At 34.5% G+C, this 21,390-nt stretch overlaps 1 protein-coding gene across 3 annotated transcripts; it reads left to right on the top strand.

The window, feature by feature from the left end:
* The first annotated feature begins 966 nt into the window (after positions 1-966).
* On the top strand, positions 967-19,652 carry abhd2b (abhydrolase domain containing 2, acylglycerol lipase b). Of its 3 annotated transcripts, XM_087310861.1 has the most exons (11): positions 967-1,032; positions 3,711-3,832; positions 5,697-5,934; positions 6,930-7,105; positions 8,030-8,197; positions 10,190-10,373; positions 10,696-10,788; positions 12,445-12,546; positions 12,671-12,740; positions 14,947-15,031; positions 18,823-19,652. In XM_087310861.1, exons 3-11 carry the CDS (start codon positions 5,723-5,725, stop codon positions 18,999-19,001), a joined length of 1,269 nt encoding a protein of 422 aa, XP_087166987.1. In that variant the 5' UTR covers positions 967-1,032; positions 3,711-3,832; positions 5,697-5,722; the 3' UTR covers positions 19,002-19,652.
* The last annotated feature ends 1,738 nt before the right edge of the window (positions 19,653-21,390 follow it).

The following is a 21,390-nucleotide window of genomic DNA, read 5'->3' as shown; positions in this document are numbered from 1 at the left end:
TGTAAGATTCTTTCGTTGTAGCGTTTTCCATAATTTCTCCATAGTAAAAGTTTTCCACATAGCATTGAAGTTCCCCTCCTGAAGGTGAACGCAACAGTTACTAAATTAACCCTTGTTCCCTAAGGTGGGGAACGGAAATGCTATGTTCCTTCGCCACAACGATTGTCCCTTAGCTAGTAGCTGTAAAAGGCTCTTTCAGCTAGAAAAGGATGTCTAGCGTGGCACAAGCTGCCTCTTTACAACCAGTCTAATTGTCATTGACGCTAGCTGCGAACGCTGACGCCGCCAACTTATTGGCCCGTTTTTATACTCTTTCAGATGATTGGATTCTGACAAAATCCCCATAGTGGAAGTTTTCCACATAGCATTTCCGTTCCCCCTCTCAGGGAACAAGGTGTAATTTGGTAACTGTTGCGTTGTGGCTGGAAGGGTATCTGCTGTGTAAAAACACATGCTGGATAAGTTGGCAGTTCTTTCCGCTGTGGCGACCCCTGATTAATAGGCCGAAAAGAATGAATGAATGTTTTGTGTACAACAGAAGAAAAACCCCATCAAAGTTTAAAACCACTGGAGTGTTTTGGTTTTATGGTGAGGTGGACAGTTTCATTTTTTGGTGAACTATGCTTTTAAGTAGGCAACAGTTGTGCTGACATGTTAAAAATTTTAAAAGTTTTTTAAATATGAATAGACTGTAAAATAATCATAAATATGACCTATTTTAACTTTTCCCTCACATATTTCCATAACTTAGATTGTTTGTTTGTGTGTGTGTTTGTAGCTTTCGTTCACGTCCTGTAGTAGCACCTCTTGAATGACAGTAAAGTAATTCTACCTCTTTACTGAATATCAATAGCACCGTGGGCGCGCCGAGTCTGACGTCACTCTGACGCTCGCCCAATCAGAGCGCAGATATGAGAACGCGCTCCAGTTGCTGGGTGTAAAGTGAGTGATGCTGCGCTGATGTTTGTAGTGTCGGCGAGTACAGAGAAGATGTCGAGAGCACCACAGACACTGGACAACTTTCAACACAAGGTCAGGATTGTTTTGTTTTTTATAAGCTGTTGCGCATGTTTACAATTTGCTTTCATAGTTGGCATAGCCTGTCTCGTTAGGATAAGATGCGTGAACACCAAGCGTAATACCTTTCTTAGGGATGTGTTTATAAACACGCACTAGAAACCATGACAGAAGTTATGATGTTTTAAACACAGTTAAACATTATAAACCATCAAATTCTAACAATAAACCTTGTATGGAAAACAAGAAATTGACCAGAAAGATATTCATAGACAATATCACAGTGTTTTGAAACTGTACTACAGTAAAGTATTGGAATTTGTATGTTGTGGTAATTCTATAACCTATGGTAACCCAATGACTATAGTAATATGAACAAATAACCCAATACTGTAGTTTTCTACACTAGGATAGGCTATATTATAGTACAATACATCACACTTTACTTTAAAGACTAAAGTATAGGCTACTACAGTGTTTATTACGGTTTATTAGTTCACTATAGTTAATGCTGCAGCATTCAATAACAAAGTGCTGTGAATACTAATATGTATTATTCATTTCTTGTCGGCTTAGTCCCTTTATTAATCCGGGGTCGCCACAGCAGAATGAACCGCCAACTTATCCAGCAAGTTTTTATGCAGCAGATGCCCTTCCAGCCGCAACCCATCTCTGGGAAACATCCACACCCACATTCACACACACACTCATACACTACGGACAATTTAGCCTACCCAATTCACCTGTACCGCATGTCTTTGGAGTGTGGGGGAAATCGGAGCACCCGGAGGAAACCCACGTGAAGCCAGGGAGAACATGCAAACTCCACACAGAAGCACCAACTGAGCCGAGGCTCGAACCAGCGACTTTCTTGCTGTGAGGCGACAGCACTACCTACTGCGCCACTGCCTCGCCTAATATGTATTATATACACCATAATACACTTTACCAGTATGGTATCTATTCTAAATTACTATAGTATTTCTTTTCATGTGGGCATTTTTATCATTTTTATTCAGTTATCTTAAAATTCCAGGACAGTGCAAAAATACTCATTTAAATGTTTCAAAACTTATGCACAGAAAAAAATTTAGAAATGTTTTTTATTTTAGGCAGGGGTTTAAAAAAACATTTACAATATTTGAAAAATATGTACAGAATAAATAAAAACTTTAAAATGTTATGCGCATTTAATTATCAATAGGAATTAATCAAATCAAGTCTTTAAGGGGGTTTTCTATACTGGAAGTAAAAATTTTTTTGGCTGTAATGTTACATAGAAGGCATAAAATTAACATTAGTCAAACATCGAATGCAAATAAAAATATTTAATGAGAAGGAAACAACAAAGATGGCAATTTATGCCAAGAATAAAGCTAATTAAAATAATTATTAATAATAATAATAATAATAATAATAATAATAATAATACGAATAAGTAAAAACAAACAAACAATCAAATAAAAGGAATAAATATTAGCAATGTAATTTTATTGTTGTAAAAGAAATGATGGTGATGATGATAATAATAATAATAAATACAAAAACAAATAAATAAATAAAATTAGTAAACATTAACATTATAATTTTATTCTTATAAAAAAGAGGATGGTGGTGATGATGATGATGATAATAAAAATGATAATAATAATAATAATAATAATAATAATAATAATAACAAACACAAAAACAAACAGATACATAAAATGTATAAAAATTAATACTATAATTTTCTTGTTTTAAAATGAAAAAGGATGCTGCTGATGATGATAATGATGATGATGATAATAATAATAATAATAATGATAATAATAATTATTCATTCATTCATTTTCTTTTCGGCTTAGTCCCTTTTTTAATCCAGGGTCGCCACAGTGAAATAAAACACCAACTTATCCAGCACATCCACCCGCAACCCATCTCTGGGAAAGATAATAATAATAATAATAATATTATTATTATTATTATTATTATTATTATTATTATTATTATTATTATTATATGAATATAAAACAAACACAAATAACAAATAAAATAACAAATAAATAAAAATAAATAAATATTTTCATTGTAATGTTGTTATTAAATAAAATCAGGATAAAGATAATGAAGATGATAATAATAATGATAATAATAATAATAATAATAATTGTTATTATTATTATTATTTTATAAATATGAAACAAACCCAAAAAATTTAAATAAAAATGAATAAACTTTAGAATTGTAATGTTAATGTTATTAAATAAAATCAGGATTACGATAATAATAATGATAATAATGATAATAATAATAATAATAATAATAATAAGAAGAAGAAGTATACTTATTATTATTATTATTATTATCATAATTTTTACTTTAAATATAAAATAAATTAAAAAACTAAGAAATGAATTAAATAGACATTAGCTTTGTAATATTACTGTTATTAAATATAACAATATTCATATAATGATATTAATAAGTATATGTGTATCACCATTTTGTTCTGCTTGCTTTAAATAAAACAATCCAGGTTGAGTTTCATGGCCAGTGGCAGATGTTGCAGGATGTTGGTATTAAAATGCGCTGTTAACCTTTCTGGCATAAATGTAGCTGTCAGTCAAAAGTGTACTTAGCTCCAGTCGCAGAGTTCTTGTCTGTCAGTGAGAGCAGTCAGCTTAACCTCCTGTAACTCTTGCATGATGCAGGACACTTTGACTGGATGACACATCTGGGTCAGTGAAGCGCTGCTGTTTGTCTGTTGGACTGAACCGTGAGATTCAGGAGCTGCTCTCAAACCCTGCACAAATATATATTTTTTACAGTCAAGGTGTGGTATGAATTTATTAGCAGTCTTTGTTTTTAAATTGAGTTTTATTAAATGCTTTTTTGTATATTTATTGTGTGTCTGTTCACTTTCTTTTGTATTTGATTGGATATGCATGTGTGTCTGCACAGGTGTGTATTTGGGTCTGAGACAAAAATGGGTGTTTCCAGCTTTAAATTGTAATATGCCTTATTTTTGTCATGCATCCTGATGTGTCCTGTTTAATTTAATAACACTTCATTTGTTTAAATCATTTATTCTTTCCCTTTTTTATTTTTACAATAAAAAGGCTATATATATATATATATATATATATATATATATATATATATATATATATATATATATATATATATATATATATATATATATATATATATAGATACAATAATAAATGTAGTATATGATATGCATGTTTACATTCAACCACAATTTCTAGTTTATTTACCAACAAGTCAGGCTTATTAATCCTTTTTAAATAATTTTAAATCAATCTTATTAATCATTTTAAATTATGAGACTTTGCCGATGTCTTTCAAAGCAGTTTTACTCATTTGTCACAAAGAATTTAAAATCACTGATCTTATTATTTATTTTACAATACACCTTTTTAATAAAATGATCAGTATTATAAAAAAAAATTAAAATATCAGTAACAACAAAAGTATCAGTGTTTTTTTTTACATAAATATATCTCTTACGCTGAAGGGCAACAGAACATTTATTCATGCATATTATCTTGACAATTTATTTTAACAAAGATTAAAAGATTAAAGCAGACAGTTTGCTCGATTGTAATATGCTTTCTATGAATATAAAATCTCTTTTGTGTGTGGAAATGGGACGTCTCGTCTTTGACCCAAATATGCCAATGAAAAATTATGTCTGAGGTGATAAAAGGAGAAATATTTTTAAAAGGCAGTTGGCAAGTTCATTTCTAATATTTTATATAAAAATATTGTTAAGAACTATGACATTTTAGACTTACTATTTCATTTTAACGATAAATGCTTTTCAATAAAAAAATAATTAAAATAAAGGTTATTAAACATAGTTTCCAAAAAAAAATTACATTTATATACAGCATTTTATAAATATCAAGAGGAATTCTTAAGTTTTTTCCAGTTGATCCATGCAAAATATGTTTTTGTGTATTTGATATTCTACAAAAAAATGCACAGGGGTCTAAAAAAAGTCCTCTTTAGTCTTTAAATAATAATAACAACAACAACAAGAATTATTATTATTATTATTATTATACATTTATTCTTTCATTTTCTTTTCGGCTTAATCCCTTTATTAATCTGAGGTAGCCACAGCAGAATGAACAGCCAATTTATCCGGCATATGTTTTTACGCAGTAGATGCCCTTTTAGCTGCACCCCATCAATGGGAAACATCGATACACACACTCATACACCATACGGTCAATTTTAGCATACCCAATTCACCTGTAACACGTTTTTGGACTTGTGGGGGAAACTGGAGCACCCGGAGGAAATTCACTTGAAAAGGGGAGAACATGCAAACTCCACAAAGAAATGCCAACTGACCCAGCCAGCAAAGCCTCGAACCAGCGACCTTCTTGCTCTGAAGTGAACATGCTACCCACTGCGCCACTGTGTCGTCATTAGACGATTTCTGTTTTAAATATGACTGACCACAATCTTTTCAAGTAATTTAAGTGGCATCTTCAGAAAATAGTGATCATATCAGAAAAGAAAATAAATAAATTGAACAGGACACAATCTAATTTCCAGAAATAAATTGAAGCTATATTGCACTTTTACTATTTTAATGCCTGAAAACGTCTTGTCATCATTCACCTATTTGTTAGTTTCATACTTAATTGTATTTCCCCCCTCAGATCGGCCACTAGTAAAGGAGTCCACCATGAGTGCCCAGCTGGAGGCAGACGTGCGCACCATGTCTCCTGAAATGCCTGCCATGTTTGACGGCATGAAGCTGGCAGCAGTAGCCGCGGTGCTGTACGTGATTGTGCGCAGCCTCAACCTCAAGTGTCCCACAGCTGCCGCTGACATCACCTGTCAGGACACCCCTCTCAATCACTACCTGCTCAAGTCCTGCCCCGTCCTGACCAAAGAGTGAGTGTTGTTTCCTGCCATCTCTCCATCTTTCTGCTACAGTTTTTTTTTAGGTGGTAAAATAAGTTAAAAGAACTAAAAGTCAGTCGTTTAAACATTCTCCGCTTGTTCCAATCACATTTGACTTTCTTTCTTCTGATGAACACAAAAGAAGATTTTTTTGAAGAATGTTGTAAACCAGTGGCCATTGACTATGTTTTATTCTTTCCAACGGTGGAAGTCAAAGGTTATAAACGGTTTTAAAAAATTCTTTTGTGGTAAAAGTTACAAGATTTGGATCAAATGAAGAGCGACTAAAAGCATTTTTGTCTGTAAAATCCTTTAAACATTTGCTTGAGAAATTTTTTACCTGTTATTAGTCAATTTTAACTGATTTGTTTGATGGTAGACAAATAGCAATAAACACTATTTAATTTTAATTGGCCATTGGACGATTCAGACCATAGGAGACTTGTGCAAAGGAGGGGTTTAGAAAGATGAATGAATCTTAAAAAAAAAAATCACATGAATTGTTTGAAACTTTGATTACTGAGGTGATTTAAATGTGTATTATGAAAAAAGGTGTTTTCTTATATACTGGATGCATGTGAGTCTGTTTTAGAAGATAATTGGCTCTGGTGGCCTTCTAATGCAAAGACTTTTCAGATTCATCTACTATATTTAATCTTTATAAAGAAAAAGCTTTCAAATCAAAAGATTAATGTACTGTATATGTAAGACACAGAAAAGAAAAGAAGAAAAATCATACAGATTTTTCTTGTAGAATGCTTGTGCAAGTATACATTTATTATTGATTAAATGGTCTTAGTAATGCACTTTTCTAAAAACAAAAAAAAAATGACATTAACTAAATATCTTCATGAAACATTATCTTTGCTCAAATCCCTTACAATCATTTTGACCCATACGAATGTGCTTCTGGCTATTGCAAATATTAGTTTTCAGCACTTGAATACATTTGAGCTACTCTTTGCACCATGTTCCCTTGTCTCCAGGTACATCCCTCCTTTGTTATGGGGAAAGAGTGGTCATCTGCAGACGGCGCTCTATGGAAAGATTGGACGAGTGAAATCACCTAAACCCTGCGGGCTTCGTAAGTTTCTGCCCATGCAAGACGGAGCCACAGCTACCTTTGACCTGTTTGAGCCGCAGGGGGTCCACAGCACTGGAGGTGAGCTTGGGTTCACTGAAACAAAATGTATTTTTACGCAACAAAATTTAAATAGGGTAAAATAACAAATTTATTCACTTGGTTGATTACATAAATAATTGCAAACTTTTTAAATTATGAGATTTCTAAAATGTGTGAATTTTCAAATGATACATTTTATAAGATTACACCAATATGCATACATTTTTGACACAAAAACCTGAACTTTGGATAAAGTTGCATTCAAAATAGGTTTTTTTTTTTTTTTTTTACATATTGACAAAATATCAGGCAACTTGTTTATGACTGAACCACTCTTTTAAAAAGTGAAGTTTGGTGTCTGTAAGGGCCTTTAAAAAATTGTATTATAACTGAAATCTACAGACACAATTTGATATAGAGTGCAATGAATCACACTGTATTTTAGATGGGGCTGGATGACATGGCAAAAATACAATCTTGATAACTATTTTCCATGTTGAATGATGATGATATATATTTCGATATAAGTTGTTAATGCTTCTAGATTTACCACAAGAGCACCCAAACAATGACTAAAGCCACAAAAATTAGAGGGTCTATTAAATGGCATAACATATTTTCAGCCAATACATTTTCAATGGCAGAAAATTCAGTACATCTCTAATATCAACACACTTAGATTCCCATTGTTGCACATTTCTGCTGTGTGATTATTAGAGCTTATCTTTGTTATTGACATAAATACTATCGTGATTCGATATGATATCGTTTATCGGCCCAGTCCTTATTTTAGATTTTGTCTTTACATTATGCCAAGAAAAAACTTTATGAGAAGTAGTGTTTATTCCTCCACTGTCTCACCTAAGTTGTAAATAAAGATTATTGGAGCCTGCTGATGAGACTGGTGTTCCTCTGGAGGGCTGAAGGGGTTGCTCATGTTTATCTGTCCATGTCTCATCACAGATGACATCACTATGGTGATCTGTCCTGGGATCGGGAACCATAGTGAGAAGCATTATATAAGGACCTTTGTGGATTACTCTCAGAAACAGGGCTACAGGTGCGCTGTTCTCAACCATCTCGGAGCTCTGCCAAACATCGAGCTCACATCCCCGAGGATGTTCACCTACGGTGAGCCACGTGTGTTTGTGATGAAACAAACATGCTTGAAAAAAACAAAGCGTTTTTAAGATAAGCTGACAGGCTTGTTTCATATTAAAAATGTTATACACTTGACATGCATAAACGTTTTATAAACCACCTGTAGAATATACTGTAAGATATTCCTCTCTAACAATTCTCTGTTTTCTAAGTGTGTTTGTATAGCTAAGACTTTTTTATATTGTATGTGTTCTTTTTTCTATAGCTATAACTTTTACTTACATATCTAAAATTGTATGTTTTTGCTTATTATATTCCATAATTTAGACTTTTATATATATTTTTTTAATAACTCATTTCTAGTCACTGATTTATTTTATCTTTGCCATGATGACAGTAAATATTTTACTAGATATTTTTCAAGATACTTCTATACAGTTTAAAGTGACATTTAAAGGCTTAACTAGGTTAATTAGGTTAACTAGGCAGGTTAGCGTAATTAGGCAAGTTATTGTATAAAGATGGTTTGTTCTGCAGACTATTGAAAAAAACTGTTTAAAGGGGCTAATAATTTTGACCTTAAAATGGGTTTTAAAACATTAAAAACTGCTTTTATTCTAGCCGAAATAAAACAAATAAGACTTTCTCCAAAAGAAAAAATATTAACAGACATACTGTGAAAATTTCCTTGCTCTGTTAAACATCATTTAATTTAATAATTTATTCCAGTGATTTTAAAGATGATTTTTATAAATTGTAATAATAATAATAATAATAATAATATTCAAAATCATAATAATATTCATTTATCCATCCATTTTCTTTTCGGCTTAGTCCCTTTATTAATCATAGGTCGCCATTGCGGAATGAACCGTCAACTTATAATAATAATAATTATTATTATCATTCATTCATTCTTTCGTTCGTTCATTTTTTTTTTTTTGGCTTAGTCTCTTTATTAATCACAGTGGAATGAACTGCTATCTTATTCAGCATACATGTTTCACGCAGCGGATGCCCTTCTAGCTGCACCCCTTCACTGGGAAACATCTATACACTCTCATTTACACTTAAACACTACGGACAATTTAGCTTACCCAATTCACCTGTACTACATGTCTTTGGACTTGTGGGGGAAACCAGAGCACCCTGAGGAAACCCAAGCAAACACGGGGAGAACATGCAAACTCCACACAAAAATGCAAACTGAACCAGCCAAGGCTTGAACCAGTGACCTTCTTGCTGTGAGGTGATCTTGATCATTATTATTATTATTATTATTATTATTATTATTATTATTATTATTATTATTAATGGTAATAGTAATAAAAGCAATAATGACTGGAGTAATAATTTCATTTAAAACTACATACAACAAGAAAGCCGTTATTTAAAACTTCAATAAATATTTAACAATTCTTTTACATTTAATAAATGCTGCCTTGCATTTCACTGCATATCGTACTGTGTATGACTGTGCATATGGCTTTTAATTTTAAACAAAATTTTTATTTGAAATAAAATGTAATTTTAAAAGTTTCTTTTAGTTTGACTGGAAAAAAGCAATTTGTTATTATTTAAAAAAAGGTCATTATTTTAGTCCTCTTAAAATGTTTATTTTTTCAGTTGGCTACATAAAAAACATCTGTTGCCTACTGCCCAATGATTTGCCTATTTAAATATTATATACTGTGATAATGGGAGAAACAAGTTATTAAAGTATGTTAATAAATGATTATGTTCAAAAACGTGTTAAAAATCTTCTCTCCATTTAACAGCACTTGGGAAAAATGTAAAAATGTAATTGCCAGGAGGGCTAATGATTCACAGGAGGGCAACTGCATATTAGTTAATTTTTTTAATAGTTATGTTATATTATTTATGAATTAAATCATTTAAACTACTTTTATAATATATTTAATATGATAGAATATTATACTAAATGTAATATAATATATTTTATATACAATATAAACAGTATGTTATCAGTAAATTATATTCACGTGTCTGTGTTTATTTAAGGTTGTACGTGGGAGTTTTCGGCAATGGTGGGCTTCATTAAGCGCACATTTCCACAGACTCAGCTGATCGTAGTGGGGTTCAGTTTGGGAGGAAACATCGCCTGCAAATACCTGGGGGAAAATCCAGCCAATCAGGAGCGAGTGCTGTGCTGCGTCAGTGTCTGCCAGGGCTACAGTGCTCTCAGGTCAGAAATAAACTAATAATACACTAATACATTATTAATACATCTAATACAAAAGAGCTGTTTTAAAGTCACATTTTTTCATATGCCCCATGACACTTTGCATGAACTTTAAACAATAATCGCAATGTAGAAAAAAAAAACAGTATAATAATGTGGCAATATTTTCTTCACAATTCAACCTTTAAGGATTTAAAGGCAACTTAATAGAATTAACAGATTACTTTGAGCTGTCCATGAATAACCCCAGAAACTCTAAACAATTAAGAAGCAATGTTTTATTTGGTAAAGGAGTATTGTTTTCGTTCTTTATGCATGCGATTAGAGCTCAGGAGACATTTCTACAGTGGGATCAGTGCAGAAGACTCTACAACTTCCTAATGGCGGACAACATGAAAAAAATCATTCTGTCCCACAGGTATGTGTCAATTGATTTATTACACTACACAGAAGAATTTAATCTTATTCAAAAGATTTACCTGAATGTGTTTTAGAATGTTTGCCTAATGTTAACGTGAAATGAATGTTTTGTTAATTGTAATCTTTTGTATTGTATTCTGAGATTGTCATGAAGATGTCATGAAGTCATGTTTATGTTCATGTTTATTAGGTGCTATAACAAGTAGTAAAGAGAAAGCAATGAAATGAACCACATCTATTGTTTGAATTCCATTATGAAAGCAATAAAATTTGAAAGGTGTGACATCCTTTCTTATCAAAATAAACAGCACGTTTTTAACCCACAGGAGATGTGATATATAATGTCTAAGAAAGATTTATTCAGGCATTTGACTGAAAAAATCTTAGAACGTAACAAAAACAAAATTGAAGAAACGAACTGAAAACACACAATTCAAGCACAATTTGTTTTGAGTTCATGTGGGCAGTTTAAAAAAGTTCACCAACTCAAACTTTTAGGGGAGTCCATGGCGATTACACAATCAGTGGGTGTGTTCTTCCCCTGAATTGTTTCTTATTCCATGGAGGTCAGAGAGAAGAACAACATCCTAAACAACAACACTAGCTACAAAAAGGAGGAGAGTTGAGTAGCACAACTCATGGAGAGATTATATTAAGGACTCTAAAGGAGATTTGTTCAAGAGGGAGCCACACACTGGACAAGAAACCCACCTCGTTGCACCTCTCCACTTCTCCTGTTGGAGAATCTTGTTTGGCAGATATTTATGTAACTGTTGTTCTCTCAGCTGCTGTAATTGTGTTTAGAGGTACATGCAAGCAGCGTGACATATTTACAACCCAGCCCCCTGCAGCACAGAAATGTTGGAATGTTTGAGAAATTATACCATCACTCAACCTTTTCAAAGTTTGCTCTCAGACTAAGGACGAAAAAGAACTTTGTCTGAGGTAAAGTATATCAAGGCCTTAAGTCGATGTCAGCAAACTAGCAGGGATGAAACCGGTTCCTTTTGGGACAAAAAGCTGCACATAAACATATCAGCTGACTGAAACTAGAACACACATTCATATGGTTAACATTGTAGTGTTTAGTAAAGCCTATGGTTTGGTTGATGATGGACTGAAAAAGTCTGCATAAACCAGAAGCTGAGATCTTTTTTTTTTTGTTATATTGTGACGCAGTTCCTAAAGAATCTCAATATTAAATGAGAAATTGCATTTCAGATTTCAATTTTAGATCTGCAAACAATTTCTGACATTCACAGATGAATTGTTCACCACACAACCAACAATGAGAGCTAACAAAATCAACTTAGTTAGTTTTGAATTCATGTGTACATTAAAACTGTATATACACTGCATTATCCACAGCTATAAACATGCCAATGTATAAAATATGTCTCTTGAACAGGTACATTGATACATTATTAGTTTATACAATATTTTAATTCAATTATAATTAATCTAGAACTAAGGTAACTGAGTTTTAATGATAGAAAATCAAAGTGAATTCAAATGAATTTTCACTAACCCAAAGATAAAATGTTAGTTTACTCAAATGTTTTGCAGCAATACCTTTCCACAAACATTTTGAGTAAGCTGGACTTATGAAATGTTCCAGTGCTGTTGTAATGAGTGACCTGAATGTGTCTTGTAGGGGAAGTTTATTTGGTATGAACTCCAGCAGAATGGAGTTTGCTGACCTCAGCCGTCTCTATACAGCCACCTCTCTCATGCAGATTGATGACAACATTATGAGGTTCTGGAAAAACCTTCATCGCACTATTTTGCTTTTAGATGTCAGATAGCTCTGGCTTTCATTTGCTGTAAGTGGCTAAGACAGTAATAGACTACAGCTCGTGTTCATATTTTGTCTCTTTTAGGAAGTTTCATGGACACAACTCGCTAAAGGAGTACTATGAGAAGGAAAGCTGCGTGCATTACATTCATAATGTAAGTAAAATTGTGGAAAACAGCTCAAAAGTCCTACATGATTTCATGAGAGAGCAATCTTAGCTGCATCCAATGCACTCAACTCACCCCACCCATAACCCTACCCCTCACAGTGATGTTACTAGCTCCATTGAGCGTATTGTGTCTGACATGGTATTACCAAGCAATGCAATTTCAGCTTGCATCATAAAGGCTGCATCCAGATACTATTGGATTTCATAGCAATTTATTGCTGCGTTTGGAAAAAATAGAGTCTAAGCCTGTATAATCTATTAAAGGGCACCAATTTTACCCCTTTTAAAGATTTAAGATAAGTCTTTGTGTCTCTAGAATGTGTCTGTAAAGTTACAGCTCAAAACAGAGCTCATCAGATTATTTATTATAGCTTTCAGAACATTGGACTTTCCTGCTCTGAACACATTGTAGCTGTTTTTGTTGCCTGGTTCTCCCCGCCCACCATTCCCACATGCCTGTCAGAGTGTGCCATCTCCGCCTCGGTTGCGTGAGATAAACAGCAGTGACAGACACGAAGGAAGTAGATCTCACATTACGTTTTTGATAAATACTACAGTGATAACTTTACCTATGATTATTTGATGTATTTGTTGCTGAGTTAATTCAAGCCTTTCTGCCATGATGAGCGACACACAATGTTGTCACGCAGTTCATGCACACACACACAGCGCACATGTTTAACTTTGCGCTTTTTTGCACTGCAAATGAGACAAGATGCACGTTAATAATCACTGCTATATAGATATCCGTTATGTTATGTACAAAATAAACCTGATTTAACGTCCACAAACCGGGATTAAAGTGTCTTCTTTTATAATTGTTCTGACATGTGACTGTGGTGATAAAGACGTTATAATCGCTTTAATATATTACAAACATGCGCTGTTTTAAAAACATCTTAAACTTGTAAAACTCATTCTTGATCACATTTGCTGATGACTGATGATGACAGAGAGCTGAACTGATCTTTTAATCCCAGTTGCTTTGTGCAGGTCCTGTCTTGTTGATATGATTATACGCATTACTACAGAGACATGTTAATACGCGGCTGTCAATCAATTCGGTGGGCAGGGAAACCGCACTCCTACATCATGTTGCGATGGGCCTCAAAATGTTGTTTCTATCACTCCAATATGACTGTGGACACCCTATACCTACACACGGTTCTGTCCAAACTGCTTACAAAAGATGATTTTTATCATAGGTGCCCTTTAATCTGTTATTTTTAATAACATCTGCTAATGTTCCAGTTCTACAGTGGTAATTTCCATATGTTGTGATTCATAAGTGTTTTCTATTAATTTACGGTTATGGATTGCATTATGGGACCTTGATCTCTGCTCTGTTGACTTAATGTCAACTCCACAGTTGAACTTTTATTCATAGTTTAGTAGTTTGGAATAATAAAATGTAAAATAAATAATATAGAAAGAAATAGATCATTTTGATGGATGTAAACAAAAACAATGTTCCCAACGTATTTTGTGTTTTACATTTTTAACTTCTACAGTTTCCACGACTCTAAAAAGAGCCACATGTTTATAAATAATGTTATGATAGCTGTTTTAACAAAGTTATGATTGAAATGCCTCTTGTTACAGTTTTGAAATAGTTTGATAACAAGCAGGAGATGTCCTAATGCCAATGACATCAACACAGTGAAATGGCCTATAAGTCTGTAAAATAACTGAAAATTTACAGTTTATGACAAGGCTTTTGTACTGTAATATACAACACCAACCCAGACTATATATATATATATATATATATATATATATATATATATATATATATATATATATATATATATATATATATATATGTATATATCTTTAAACTATTAAAAATGTTAATAAAAGTCAAGCTTTTCAAACTTTTAAAGGTTAAAAATTTTTGGAAGAAAGATTGACGTCCCATAATGCAGTTCAAAAGCATAAATGAATGGCAAAAAATGAAAACATGAATCACAAAATATGGTAAACCCTTAATTTAAGGATATTTTTACAGTGTAAGTTTGGGTAAAGTTTTGTAGATTTTTATATGAATAAATACTTACACTGTAATATACACAGTATTACCGTATATGAACTACCCACTAATTTACTAAAACCTAATACAGTTACATTTTACAAGTTAATTTAGCATAATTGATATATTTTATGGTAACACTAATATTTGTCATTTATTTCAGATCAGCGTTCCTCTCCTCTTGGTGAACTCTTCAGATGATCCATTAGTCCACCAGTCTCTGCTGACGATACCTCGAACACTAGCAGGTATTTATTAACTAAACTAAATCAACTGGACATACAGTACAATAGACATGGAAATGCACTATGCAAACTCAGATGTTTGTAATTCCGAAATGCCTGGATAAAAAGCTTCGTCTATTTTAAACTAATGGTAAGAGAGGGTATTATGCAATTGCTATGGAAACCCTGAGGTTGACATCACATCGATAGCTCAACAGAAGCAAATGGTCAGACTTTCATTCACTGTAAAAAGCGGTTAGTAGATTTTACTTAAATAAAGAGAGTAAACTCACTGCCTTATAAATATTAAATAAACAAACAGTTTACTGACTTTTTATAAGTAAAATAAATTTGTTGCTTTTAAGGCAACGGGTCTACTGACTTTTTAAAACTAAACACTGTAGCATTTTAGATTTAATGTGACTTTAAAGTGTTACCACCGGTTGAATATGAAGCTGCCTGAAATACAGTCAACATCACGTGTTTTCCTGGATGCATGTCGTAATAGTGCTTTAAGGCCCATTAAGACTCTCAGCACTGCAGTGTCTCTAAGATCCAGCACTGGACACCTGTGCTGAATTTTTCAAGGCCATCTGATCCTTTCCTCTGTGATTATTTATCAGATTACTGGCTTCTTCCTTCAGCCTCAGGTGAAAGATCCAACAGCGAGCCGCTATTAACAAGTCTATCCGACTCACACAAAGGAAATACGGGTCACCTAATCTTCAGCTCCATCCCTTGAGCTTTAGAAGAACCTAAAAGCTGATGCATTTTTAAAGAGGCCACAACCAAATTCTTTGCTGCCTTACAAAGAGCGTTGAATGGGTTTGATTAACCTTTAGGATGTCTAATTAATGTTTAATATGGTTGAAGAGATGTATCACTTTTAAGGAATAACAAGTAATAACAAACATGGACAAAGAGGTGGAGCATGAGCGGAGCTACGGATGCCTGCTAGTATTTTGCTTAGAAATTTTTTTTTTTGGAGAAACGCTTAATACTTCATTACTTGCGACTCGTTTGTGTTCCGAACATGTGCTTGGTTGACACTATGTTAATAAATTCTATGGTCTTAAAAAACACTTCCAAATACTTCATATATAGACTGTGTTAGTAAATGCAAGGCTATATATGAAATCCAGGCATAACAATGTTTCAGAGGACTGTTCTAGAATTTTCAAGAATAAGAATCACTCGCCTGGTAAAAAGAGGTCACGTGAATGGTTTGTGAGCACAATTAAGTCCACAGCATGACATATTAACTGTTCATTTTAAGATATAATGCCAAAAGGCAATTGACTCTTCGCTAAACCACACCCAAAAACAGCTACCCACCAATCAAGGCTTAGCAACTGTAGCTACGCGCAGGGGCTCTGTCAAGCTTTCGAGCAAGGTAAACAGGCCAGAGAGGTGTGCATATGAATTGTGCAAATCTGACACCTGGAATCCTTAGTTTGGAGAGGGTGGTGGATTTTTTTCCCTTTTCAAAACCAAAAACCCAAGAGGAGAAATGCCAGCGTGGATCAAGCTCTGTGAGGGGCGCTAAAGGAGCGGAGCTAAGTTGGTTTTGTTTTTGATATTCATGACACATTCAGTGATAGACCCACGGCAATAACTCACACTCCTCTTACCCTAAACAGATTTAAACTGTTTCCACAGACACAGATAACACAAAGCTGGTTATGTTTCACAGCTGACTTTTTCCGTTTGATATTATGAGCACTGCTCTGTTTAAGCCTTCACCATACGTTAGTCATACTAATATCGAATAGGTCATGAGTTATTGATCTGGAAAATACGAATCTGCGAATCTGTTGCTAAATTCACTGAACTTCATATCTCCATCTGTTTCAAGCTACGAATTTTTGAAATTACAAATCAACAAAACAAAACAGAGATGTGATCACAAAATGAGCGCTTGCAATCTATATACCAGCAGTTGTTTTTCAGTCATTTATAAAGAGCACACAAACATACTGACAGTAATAGGTAACTTACTGTACATTGTCATGGGTCAATGATGCTAATATTTGGCACAAATCCATCAATTTCCCCTTTCTGGCTGTTCTATCTATGAATGCATTATGTAAAAGCACTGTCTATGCGTATTTCCTCGTCGGTAAGTAACGCTGTATTGCATTGCACAACATTACTCTATCAGACTTTTTGGCTAAAAATAGAAAAATCACAATTTAATTTGATATTATTAGATTATTTGTAAATTTCCCCTCTCCTGCTGAGCATGAGGTAAGCTGTTGAATGGTCAGCGTATGAGGCAGCTAGGCTAAGCTAGCTTCAATTTGAATTTAATTATTCTCTAATCGGTTACCTACTCTGTCGTGAATATACCTCTGTAATGCATACTGCAGTCCTTTTTTGTCTGGCTTTCTCAGATATCTCACCTGTTCGCCAAAAATAACATTTTATACCTGGCAATGTCTGACACCGGCACATACATATTGTGAAAGACGTGCCAGGCACGAAAGCTTGACAGGAGTAGCAACAGTAACATAGGAGGGTGGGGCTTAGCAAAGGGTCAATTGACTGTGTAAAGCCACATAAAACAAAACAAAAATATGATGTATTTGCCGAGTTCAGCGGCTAATCAGCCGGAATCAGCTGAGGTGACGAGACACCGAACAGTGAGATCTAGCTGTCACTCAAATAGCCACACACTTAATTATGCAGACTTAGGTCCAATCCCAATTCTACCCCTTAGCCCTTCCCCTTACCCCTACCACTCATTTTGCGCATGCCCATGAAGGGGTAGTGGTGTCCCAATTCTCTTTAGCTTGAAGGCGTAGGGCTAAGGGCAAGGGGTATATACCCCTTCAAACAAAGATTTTTCAGGACCACACTCGAAACCAAGGGGTAGGAAAAATTTCCCAGAATTCACTAGCTCCAGCTGCACCCGGAAGTAAGGAGTTCCACTAATTAGTATTTTAAATTAGTATTTAAAAAAAAAAGATAAATAAAAAACGCTAAATTTCACGATCTATAATCCCTAATCATAACTCCTGTACAGCAGTCCCACAACATTCTGTCACTCGATGACACTGGAATACCCTGTCAGAAAAGTCTAGTGGCTGGAAATTAGCTTTTTACAGTGTCTGCTATAATGTTAATGTTGTTTTTAGTGTGTTTACATTGATGAATATGGCCACTGTGTAAATGCACAGTACTGTTTTGATCTTATTGCTACATTAGATCGTAATAATAACATAATACATGGCTTCAGTGATTTCCTGAAGTTAAATACCAAAAAATTACACAACTGGAATCACTACAGTAGTCGCCATCATCTGAACTCATATGAAGCAAGAGATTGCGAGGACATATGATGACGTGTGCCGGTGCTGTATTGCCGTCAAAATTCTTAGTGGTCAATTTTGAAGCCCTTCCCCTTAACCCTCGGTTGCAAGGGCTAAGGGGAAGGGGTGGGTGTACAAAAATAGAATCAGGATTGGGCCTTAACATAACTCAATATAAATTAAAAGAATGAGTTCAATTCACAATTCACCCCCTCACAGTTGTCATGAAGGTTAATATTAGCTATATGCACCAAAGCCATCTATTGTACCAGGCTGTAAACATGTTTTTATCAGCTGTAAAATTGGCCAATTTACCATTGCAGTCAGTGAACATCTGGAGTTCCTGCAACCAGCCCCCAAAGGCCATTCTGTCCCATCTTAGCCTTGGAAAAGCAGTCATCAACAAACATTTTTCACCCTTTCATTGACGACATAAACACTGGTTTGTATCACATTTAAGCTTCCTCTAAAGACTAATAAGTGGTTTTATGTGTTTGGTCTCAGAGAAGAAGCAGAACGTGATCTTCGCTCTGACTCTACACGGAGGTCACCTGGGCTTCTTTGAAGGCGCTGTTCTCTTTCCTCAACCTCTTTCCTGGATGGACAAAGTCATCGTCAGTTACGCTAATGCTGTATGTCAGTGGGAGAAACACAAGCCGCAGTGCCACCAGCAAAAAGAATGAGTGTGAAACAATGCACAACAAACACACATACATGCTCCGTGTTGAGCTTAGACAATGGTTTCTGACTTTCACGGGGGGAAACTGATGAAAGTCACACACAGCAATAATCCACACTGACACCAGTGGGTCAGAAGTCAATGGTGTATCGATACGCACGATGAAAATTTGCAGAAAGATTCATGTTTTTAAAAAAGCATACTTGGCGAGAGGAGATGTTAAGTAGTAAAGATGAACAACTATTGTAGCTAACGCTAAGCTGTTATTTACATAGATTTTTCAATACTATGTTGTCAGAGGATATTAAATACTAATGGTTGTTGAATCAAATCGTCTGAGTGGTTAAAAATGGTTCATATTTGGTGTTGTAAGTCAAGTGAAAGTTGAAAATCTGCACATTGATTGTCTATGATTGTTTTAGGCTGCCTTATTTTTTATCGACACTTTATTCCATCGCACTTTTATAAGTATCATTTATTCCTGGTAAAGTGGCACAATACATATTGTATTTACTAAATTGCTGAAGTAGATGGGAGTGTAAAAATTGTAGCAATAATCTTTTTGTCTGTTAATATCTCCCTCTATTGGCAACTTTTAGAAGTACATTTGATTGTTTTGTAGATGAGTTCGCGTTTATAAAATGTTTCAATTGAACATTCTTTTCAATCTCTGTCATTCTTACTATCGTTCTCTATGTTGTGATATATTAAACCTCTATAGGAGTTATTTGTTTAACATGTTACATTAAACCAGGGGTCACCAATCTCGGTTCTGGAGGGCCGGTGTCCCTGCAGGATTCAGCTCCAACTTGCCTCAACAAACCTGCCTGAGTGTTTCAAGTATACCTAGTAAGGCCTTGATTACCTTGTTCAGGTCTGTTTGATTAGGGTTGGAGCTAAAATCTGCAGGACACCGGCCCTCCAGGAACAAGTTTGGTGACCCCTGCATTAAACCAAGGTTAAAACATTGAGAAAATGATTGTTTGGCACTATGAAAAACTGAATTAGCTTGTTTGATTTTATGCATCATACAGGCTGATTTCACGCGGCAGCAATTTTAAAAGCGAAAGTAAGGCTGCGGTGGGAAGTAACCCGGAAATATTGCTTGGAGTCACACAGGAACATACTTGATTGTATGTCTTATCAGTGAAGAGAAAGTGACACAAATTTTTTATTTCATCCCTTTGCGAGTGACCCGAAGGGCTGTTAGTGAACAGTGGTTAGTGAAAATAAAAAGGGATGTCAGATGTAATTTTCAGCTAATGTTAACTTCAGACTGCATGATTTTTCAAAGTAGCCGTGTCATGGATGTTTTCACACTGCATGACTATCTGGGGTAGTGTTCTGTCGGTGCTGTGTTTACACTGTAGGATGGATCCGTGACAGGAGGTTTCACACTGCATGACTTTAAAATAGGAAGAAGCGTAGACAACTTTGTCCAAACTAAGTCGCACAACCAATCAAATTCAAGAAGTGACATGAAAACAATGCGAGGTCACGTAATATATGTTTCATTATTAATTACATAATGGAAATAAGAAAGCTTTAGCTTTAGAAAATGAACTTATTTTGCTCACCTGGCTTTTGAAGGGAATTAGCAATTTCTCCTCAACTTTTTTTACTTTTCGACCCGGTTGTGATATTGCTCAGATGACACGTCAAACAGACACAGTGCTCCTGCCAAATTTCCACTAGTTTTTCCTCCATTTCTCGGGTCCAAATAAACTGAAAATGAGAGTTTTTGATTTCTCCCCCAGCCTCCCACTGGCCTGCAGATCCCCACACTAGTAGATGCTGCTCTCTCATTGGCTGTAGGTGATCGCCAATGTTATTTTCAATCAGAACACTTTGACGTCAGCTCCAGATATTTAGCATGCCAAATAAGCCTATCTACGAACGTTGGCGACTCATCAGCGGTTCTCCCATATCGCATCCTTGATTGTTCACACTGTGTGATTGTCACTCACGAGAACGAGCACCGATTTGCCTGTGATTTCAGGTATTTGTTTCTCAAAACCAGACGGCGAGTTCAAATCGGGGCTAAAAGTTAAGAGAAAATGGCACTAGTTTGCTAACTTTTTCTTTCCCAAACAAACATTTTAGATGCCATTTATCAAAGTTAATCAAGTTAATGAACTGATTCTTTTACTATATTAGACTTGTCAAGATACTAAATTTTTATACTGAAATAAAAAACCTGTTTATTTCCTGCTAAAATTTAAGCACCATTAAGCGCATTCTTTTTTTTTTTGTACATATTTTATTTTAAATTGTTTTACATAATGTACCAACAAAACAAGAAAAATAAAAAAATTAACAAAACAACAGAGTGAGAGACAATTAACATAATCAAAGCAAAATCGTAAATAAACAACAGAGTAAATTCAGTCCTT

Source organism: Danio rerio, chromosome 25 (assembly GCF_052040795.2).
Source record: "Danio rerio strain M-AB ecotype USA chromosome 25, GRCz13ab, whole genome shotgun sequence".
NCBI classification, from domain to species: Eukaryota; Metazoa; Chordata; class Actinopteri; order Cypriniformes; family Danionidae; genus Danio; species Danio rerio.
Note: the sequence above shows the minus strand (reverse complement) of the source record. Positions and strands in the feature narration are given on the sequence as shown.

Bases quoted from the DNA above. Each gene is read 5' to 3' on its own strand.
- abhd2b (XM_087310862.1), top strand. From the start codon at position 5,723: ATGAGTGCCCAGCTGGAGGCAGACGTGCGCACCATGTCTCCTGAAATG. The intron at 5,935-6,929 runs GTGAGTGTTGTT...CCTTGTCTCCAG, and splicing joins TGCCCCGTCCTGACCAAAGA to GTACATCCCTCCTTTGTTAT. The intron at 12,547-12,670 runs GTTCTGGAAAAA...TGTCTCTTTTAG, and splicing joins ATTGATGACAACATTATGAG to GAAGTTTCATGGACACAACT.